We start from the raw sequence: 8,423 nt of genomic DNA on the forward strand, positions 1-8,423 counted from the left end.
TCTGTTCAACACCCAGTACAAGGGGAAACAGCAGCAACAACCAAAGGCAAACGAGAGACCGAAATGAAAAGTACAACAAGAAGAAGAAGAAGAAATGAGGACGAGCCAATGGCGGTGATGCGCGCCAGTGACGCCAACGGTTCAGGAGGCTCACAAAGGCGCGCAGAGAGTTCAGAGCCAGCCTCAGCCACTTAGCGAGGACAGAGCAACTCGGTGAGACCCTGTCTCAAAGTAAAGTACAAAAAAAAAAAAAAAAAAAAAACCTGCTAATATAATATGCCTCAGGGGTTGAAAGCCCCCGCCCCCCTCAGTACAATGTCCGGTTATCTAATCCAGAAACAAAGAAAACCACACCCACCAACCCAACTCCCTCAAGAATAACCGCTGGCATTGGCATCAGAAACAGAGAAACAGACCAAGAGAACAGATCTGACAACCCAGAAACACTCCCCCAAGCCCATGGAAAAACGGCGGGAACACGGATCCAATAAGGGTCCTGGGATAAACCACAGGACCCTGACAAATAAGAATGCATGCTTTCCTTGTGTGTGTGTGTGTGTGTGTGTGTGTGCCCGCACGCGTGCAGGAGCCCCCCACACACACACACACACAGGGCCACACACACAAACACACTCCCCCCGACCAGTCTCAAATGGATGGCAAAACATAAGGCAATCAAGAAAGAAGATGTTTCGGAGAGATATCTCTGTGTCTGGAAAGGAGAAGGATGGAGGCTGTGCAAAGTACTGAGTTGTCAAGGGAAAGATCCAGCGGCTCCCGCCTATAATCCCAACAGCTCGGGAGGCTGAAGCAGGAGCAGGGCGAGATCCAGGCCAGCCTCTGGCAAAGCCAGGCTCTCATCCGCTCACCGAGACCCTGCCTCTCAATAGAAGCCAAAAGGGGCCTTCAGGTGGGGGGCGGGAGTGGGCGGGGGTCGCTCACCGGTCCAGTACCCCTTCGTTGGATCCCCCCAAAGGAACCAACCAAACCACCAGAAGCGCTGAATACCGTTCAGAAATGGGTTTTTGTATCCCACGGGCCGCCTGGTGCCTTGGGGCTCTTCAAACTCGCCCCCTCGGGCTGATAGTCAGGCCTTTGGAGCCAATGGCCACAAGTTCATTCCACGGAACCCCCGCCAGACTTCCTTTGGAGGTTCCTGCCAAGGAATCACCCTCGCCCTGTGGAGCTAAGCTTCCCCAATCCTCTTGGCTCTCCGGGCCTCCATTCCTGGGCTCCCAACAGGACCTAGACTCCTCAGAGTCAGTTCCGGTTTCCCTGGCAAATCGCTGTCCTGGGACCCAGGGCCACAGAAGGGCGTGTCCCTGAAATTCAGTCTCCCCGTGCGCCCAAGAGGGAGAAGACTAGTCCGCGAGTCGGGTGGTACCGAGACCCAGGCTCTAGCCGGGGTGGCCGCTCCTGATTGGACCCAGGTTCTGCCCACCCAATCCAGTGCATGGGTGGCGGGCGCAGAAGTGGATGGGAGCTGAGCTAGCGGGTGCTCCTGGAAAGAGACAGGTGGGCGGGGTCCTTGAGGGCGGGGCGGGGCGCACACTCGGGCAGGGGGGCGGAGCCAGGGGCTCTATAAAGCCCAGGTCGGCCTGCCTCTGCAGCCTCATTCCTTCTGGGACAGCGCCAGGCACAGGTGCTTCCAGCTGAGGCCCGGCGCCCTGAGGACCAGAAGCACACCCGCCCAGCGGCGCTCGGGGCAGCACCAGCGCGCCCGGAACAAGCGGCCAGCCGTTGCCAGGGCCCCGATACCCCGGCAGAGCGACAGCGGACCGAGTCCAGGGCCGAGGCCGAGCCGGCCACCCGAGATGGCGTCCGAGGAGGTGCTGCTGCGAGCCGTTCGCAAGCTGCAGGGGCGCCTGGCCACCAGGACCCGCCCTGACAAGCTCCAGAAATACTTGCAGCAGCTCTCCGCCTTGCCCCTCACCGCACACATCCTGCAGGAGACAGGTGTCAGAAAGATGGTCAAGAGCTTGCGCCACCACGAGCTCCTTGGCGGCCCGGCCAGGGACTTGGCGGCCCGGTGGAAGAAGCTGGCTCTTCTGGAGGCCGACCCCGGGCGTGGTCCGCACGACTCCCAACTGGCAAAGGAAATCACGGACACGGGCTCCCGAGAAAACTCGAGAAAACTCGGCAGTCCATCCCGCCGGACCGGGCACGGACCCAAAAAGCACAGAGACCTGGAGAGGTCTCCCAGGCGTGAGAGGAGAGAAGACGGGAGCAAGAAGCGCCCCCGGCTGGCAGCGTTGCCTGCACCCTGGCGCTCTTGGGATGGCTGCCCTGCTCGGGCCTCCGGGGGGCCTACCGGTCCTCATCCGATGTGCGGGGACCACTCCGCTTCCCCGGAGGACACGGAGCCCTCCGCTCGTGGCCGCGTGCCTGTCGAAGGCCGGGATGGTCCTTTTCAGGCCACCACGGGACTCCCGCGAGCAAGTGCCCTGCATGGGCCCCGGGGGAAACACGACCTGCTGCCCAGAGCAAGAGAGACCGATGACCAACTCGAGGATCCCAACGGTAAGATGGAATCCATCTTCTCATTTGGACAGGAAAGGAGAAGGAGCTCATGGAGCCCCCAGACAGCGTGGGACCTGGCAGGAGGGACGGAGGGAGGGAGGTCGAGAGGAGCTAAAATGTGGATCCTTGCAGTCAATTCTTCTCTCCCAGTGACAGAAGGAGCCCTAGAAGGGAGAGAACCATCCATCCAAGACAGCAGTCCGGGTGGTTGGGTGGTTGGGTGGTTGGGTGCGGGGAGGGGAGGGGCAGGGGAGGCATCCCTTCCCCGGTGAATCCAGTACCATCCATCCTCTACCCAGAAAGTGAGCCCCCCAAGCCCGGCTCGGCTGCTGAAGAACAGGCAGAGCGCCTGCGGGCTGCGGGCTGCGGGCTGCGGGCTGCTGATTCTTGCTTTCACTGTGGTTGGTGCTGATACCCTTTCCGTTTTCGGTTTGTTTGTTTTTTAATTTTTGTTTCCGTTTTGTTTCCTCACCCCCCACCCCCCACAGACGGACAGCCAGAGGAGGAGTTCTCGGAGGCGCCCACCATGTCTTTCGAGGCGTACCTCACGTATGATGAGCGGCCTGGGAAGAAGAAGAAAAAGGCGAAGACTTCGGCCAAGGCACGGAAAGCAGAAGCTTCCAAGAGGTCGAGCCAACACCTGGACTCGGCGGAGAACTTTCCTCCTCTGGTGACTGCAAAGCAGTCGGCGGGGCCGCAGCCTGCCCAAGGCCAAGGCGGTGGGGCCAGGATGGAAGGGGTCTCCCGAGAAGCCGCTGCGGTGCTGCCTGGCACGCCGTCCCCCAGCCTGTGGGACCCACCCAGTCCCCCTCCTGATGAGGATGATGATGCGCCGATGAGCTTCTTTGCACCCCATGCAACAGCGCTCTCTTCACCTCAGAAAGAGGAAGAAGCTGGCTTCGCTGGAATGCGAACTAATTCCAGGACACCCGTGTTCTCTGGTGGCAAACGTGACCATCTCGCCCACACGACCTGGCTCCCACGGGGCAGCCAGGGAGTTGCAGACCAGGATTCCCTGTGGGAAGAGAGGGCGCTCCCGCATTCTCCTTTCGGGTCTGCTCTGGACAATTGCACACCCGAGCAGCTGTACCACGCGGAGAGATGCCACCAAGGGACCGCGGAAGAGTCAGATGGGCTCTGGAGACTGCACTGTGGCCAAGAATTTAAGGGAGAAACGCCTAAGGAGAACGAGTCCTGGAGGGAGATGTACCTGCGGCTTCAGGACGCCCGAGAGCAGCGACTGCGAGCACTCACCTCCCAAATACGATCCAGACATCCTCAAGAGCCCCGAGGCCGACAAACCAAGATGGTCTATTTCAAGTCACCCGGTGAGGTTCCAAGGAGGCACGGCCAGTTTGGGACACTAGCAGCGGCCGCCTCAGGAAGACCCAACTTCCAACCAGCCCAGGACCCCAGGGGAGGCAGAGACACGCCCTCCAGCACCAGCAGCAGCAGCAGCAGCAGCAGCAGCAGCAGCAGCAGCAGCAGCTGCAGAGGCATCAGAGGCAGCAGCTTGGATGCTACAAGTGAGACCGCAGCAGAGGCCTCTTGGAACCCTGTCAGAGCTCACCGCGGGGCACCAGTGGCCAACACCAGAAAAGCCAAGGCTAAGGACATCCCCCCACTCTTGGCCAAGACCCTTAAGGACTACAGGAGAGTCATCTCCCGAAGATGAACTCAGCCCTTGCCTTGGACATTTGCGATTTCCAAAGGAGGCTTCGATCTCTGCCAAACGTGGACTCTCTGCCCTGTGCTTTGCGCGTGTCCCTCGCGGGAGAGCTCGATGCCAGTTCACTGCCTTTGTTTCCTTTCTTGTCACCTGAGCCCCTCCTAAGCCCTGATGTTGTTTTCATGTAGAAATCCCCCTGATTGAATTTTAGACTAATAAAGGCCCGTCAAAGCTCTCAGTTGTCTATTTGGGAAGGACAGCGGGCTTTCTTACACATGGCCCCAGGAGCCACTAGTTCAAGGACTGGTGAATCTGACTAACTGTGAAAACAAACAAACAAACAAACAAACAAACAAACAACAACAACAATACCAAAATAAATAAATAAAGAGCAAGTTTTGGGGAGGGGAGGGTGGTAAAGCACCCTTCTGTTCAACACCCAGTACAAGGGGAAACAGCAGCAACAACCAAAGGCAAACGAGAGACCGAAATGAAAAGTACAACAAGAAGAAGAAGAAGAAATGAGGACGAGCCAATGGCGGTGATGCGCGCCAGTGACGCCAACGGTTCAGGAGGCTCACAAAGGCGCGCAGAGAGTTCAGAGCCAGCCTCAGCCACTTAGCGAGGACAGAGCAACTCGGTGAGACCCTGTCTCAAAGTAAAGTACAAAAAAAAAAAAAAAAAAAAAAAACCTGCTAATATAATATGCCTCAGGGGTTGAAAGCCCCCGCCCCCCTCAGTACAATGTCCGGTTATCTAATCCAGAAACAAAGAAAACCACACCCACCAACCCAACTCCCTCAAGAATAACCGCTGGCATTGGCATCAGAAACAGAGAAACAGACCAAGAGAACAGATCTGACAACCCAGAAACACTCCCCCAAGCCCATGGAAAAACGGCGGGAACACGGATCCAATAAGGGTCCTGGGATAAACCACAGGACCCTGACAAATAAGAATGCATGCTTTCCTTGTGTGTGTGTGTGTGTGTGTGTGTGTGCCCGCACGCGTGCAGGAGCCCCCCACACACACACACACACAGGGCCACACACACAAACACACTCCCCCCGACCAGTCTCAAATGGATGGCAAAACATAAGGCAATCAAGAAAGAAGATGTTTCGGAGAGATATCTCTGTGTCTGGAAAGGAGAAGGATGGAGGCTGTGCAAAGTACTGAGTTGTCAAGGGAAAGATCCAGCGGCTCCCGCCTATAATCCCAACAGCTCGGGAGGCTGAAGCAGGAGCAGGGCGAGATCCAGGCCAGCCTCTGGCAAAGCCAGGCTCTCATCCGCTCACCGAGACCCTGCCTCTCAATAGAAGCCAAAAGGGGCCTTCAGGTGGGGGGCGGGAGTGGGCGGGGGTCGCTCACCGGTCCAGTACCCCTTCGTTGGATCCCCCCAAAGGAACCAACCAAACCACCAGAAGCGCTGAATACCGTTCAGAAATGGGTTTTTGTATCCCACGGGCCGCCTGGTGCCTTGGGGCTCTTCAAACTCGCCCCCTCGGGCTGATAGTCAGGCCTTTGGAGCCAATGGCCACAAGTTCATTCCACGGAACCCCCGCCAGACTTCCTTTGGAGGTTCCTGCCAAGGAATCACCCTCGCCCTGTGGAGCTAAGCTTCCCCAATCCTCTTGGCTCTCCGGGCCTCCATTCCTGGGCTCCCAACAGGACCTAGACTCCTCAGAGTCAGTTCCGGTTTCCCTGGCAAATCGCTGTCCTGGGACCCAGGGCCACAGAAGGGCGTGTCCCTGAAATTCAGTCTCCCCGTGCGCCCAAGAGGGAGAAGACTAGTCCGCGAGTCGGGTGGTACCGAGACCCAGGCTCTAGCCGGGGTGGCCGCTCCTGATTGGACCCAGGTTCTGCCCACCCAATCCAGTGCATGGGTGGCGGGCGCAGAAGTGGATGGGAGCTGAGCTAGCGGGTGCTCCTGGAAAGAGACAGGTGGGCGGGGTCCTTGAGGGCGGGGCGTGGCGCACACTCGGGCAGGGGGGCGGAGCCAGGGGCTCTATAAAGCCCAGGTCGGCCTGCCTCTGCAGCCTCATTCCTTCTGGGACAGCGCCAGGCACAGGTGCTTCCAGCTGAGGCCCGGCGCCCTGAGGACCAGAAGCACACCCGCCCAGCGGCGCTCGGGGCAGCACCAGCGCGCCCGGAACAAGCGGCCAGCCGTTGCCAGGGCCCCGATACCCCGGCAGAGCGACAGCGGACCGAGTCCAGGGCCGAGGCCGAGCCGGCCACCCGAGATGGCGTCCGAGGAGGTGCTGCTGCGAGCCGTTCGCAAGCTGCAGGGGCGCCTGGCCACCAGGACCCGCCCTGACAAGCTCCAGAAATACTTGCAGCAGCTCTCCGCCTTGCCCCTCACCGCACACATCCTGCAGGAGACAGGTGTCAGAAAGATGGTCAAGAGCTTGCGCCACCACGAGCTCCTTGGCGGCCCGGCCAGGGACTTGGCGGCCCGGTGGAAGAAGCTGGCTCTTCTGGAGGCCGACCCCGGGCGTGGTCCGCACGACTCCCAACTGGCAAAGGAAATCACGGACACGGGCTCCCGAGAAAACTCGAGAAAACTCGGCAGTCCATCCCGCCGGACCGGGCACGGACCCAAAAAGCACAGAGACCTGGAGAGGTCTCCCAGGCGTGAGAGGAGAGAAGACGGGAGCAAGAAGCGCCCCCGGCTGGCAGCGTTGCCTGCACCCTGGCGCTCTTGGGATGGCTGCCCTGCTCGGGCCTCCGGGGGGCCTACCGGTCCTCATCCGATGTGCGGGGACCACTCCGCTTCCCCGGAGGACACGGAGCCCTCCGCTCGTGGCCGCGTGCCTGTCGAAGGCCGGGATGGTCCTTTTCAGGCCACCACGGGACTCCCGCGAGCAAGTGCCCTGCATGGGCCCCGGGGGAAACACGACCTGCTGCCCAGAGCAAGAGAGACCGATGACCAACTCGAGGATCCCAACGGTAAGATGGAATCCATCTTCTCATTTGGACAGGAAAGGAGAAGGAGCTCATGGAGCCCCCAGACAGCGTGGGACCTGGCAGGAGGGACGGAGGGAGGGAGGTCGAGAGGAGCTAAAATGTGGATCCTTGCAGTCAATTCTTCTCTCCCAGTGACAGAAGGAGCCCTAGAAGGGAGAGAACCATCCATCCAAGACAGCAGTCCGGGTGGTTGGGTGGTTGGGTGGTTGGGTGCGGGGAGGGGAGGGGCAGGGGAGGCATCCCTTCCCCGGTGAATCCAGTACCATCCATCCTCTACCCAGAAAGTGAGCCCCCCAAGCCCGGCTCGGCTGCTGAAGAACAGGCAGAGCGCCTGCGGGCTGCGGGCTGCGGGCTGCGGGCTGCTGATTCTTGCTTTCACTGTGGTTGGTGCTGATACCCTTTCCGTTTTCGGTTTGTTTGTTTTTTAATTTTTGTTTCCGTTTTGTTTCCTCACCCCCCACCCCCCACAGACGGACAGCCAGAGGAGGAGTTCTCGGAGGCGCCCACCATGTCTTTCGAGGCGTACCTCACGTATGATGAGCGGCCTGGGAAGAAGAAGAAAAAGGCGAAGACTTCGGCCAAGGCACGGAAAGCAGAAGCTTCCAAGAGGTCGAGCCAACACCTGGACTCGGCGGAGAACTTTCCTCCTCTGGTGACTGCAAAGCAGTCGGCGGGGCCGCAGCCTGCCCAAGGCCAAGGCGGTGGGGCCAGGATGGAAGGGGTCTCCCGAGAAGCCGCTGCGGTGCTGCCTGGCACGCCGTCCCCCAGCCTGTGGGACCCACCCAGTCCCCCTCCTGATGAGGATGATGATGCGCCGATGAGCTTCTTTGCACCCCATGCAACAGCGCTCTCTTCACCTCAGAAAGAGGAAGAAGCTGGCTTCGCTGGAATGCGAACTAATTCCAGGACACCCGTGTTCTCTGGTGGCAAACGTGACCATCTCGCCCACACGACCTGGCTCCCACGGGGCAGCCAGGGAGTTGCAGACCAGGATTCCCTGTGGGAAGAGAGGGCGCTCCCGCATTCTCCTTTCGGGTCTGCTCTGGACAATTGCACACCCGAGCAGCTGTACCACGCGGAGAGATGCCACCAAGGGACCGCGGAAGAGTCAGATGGGCTCTGGAGACTGCACTGTGGCCAAGAATTTAAGGGAGAAACGCCTAAGGAGAACGAGTCCTGGAGGGAGATGTACCTGCGGCTTCAGGACGCCCGAGAGCAGCGACTGCGAGCACTCACCTCCCAAATACGATCCAGACATCCTCAAGAG

General features: G+C 59.6%; 1 protein-coding gene across 1 annotated transcript; it reads left to right on the forward strand.

The window, feature by feature from the left end:
- The first annotated feature begins 1,814 nt into the window (after window positions 1-1,814).
- LOC144249953 (elongin-A-like) lies at window positions 1,815-4,195 on the forward strand. The gene is made up of 4 exons (XM_077792190.1): window positions 1,815-2,520; window positions 2,820-2,921; window positions 3,009-3,848; window positions 4,104-4,195. Exons 1-4 carry the CDS (start codon window positions 1,815-1,817, stop codon window positions 4,193-4,195), a joined length of 1,740 nt encoding a protein of 579 aa, XP_077648316.1.
- The last annotated feature ends 4,228 nt before the right edge of the window (window positions 4,196-8,423 follow it).

Source organism: Urocitellus parryii, chromosome 13 (genome assembly GCF_045843805.1).
Source record: "Urocitellus parryii isolate mUroPar1 chromosome 13, mUroPar1.hap1, whole genome shotgun sequence".
In the NCBI taxonomy this organism is placed as follows: domain Eukaryota; kingdom Metazoa; phylum Chordata; class Mammalia; order Rodentia; family Sciuridae; genus Urocitellus; species Urocitellus parryii.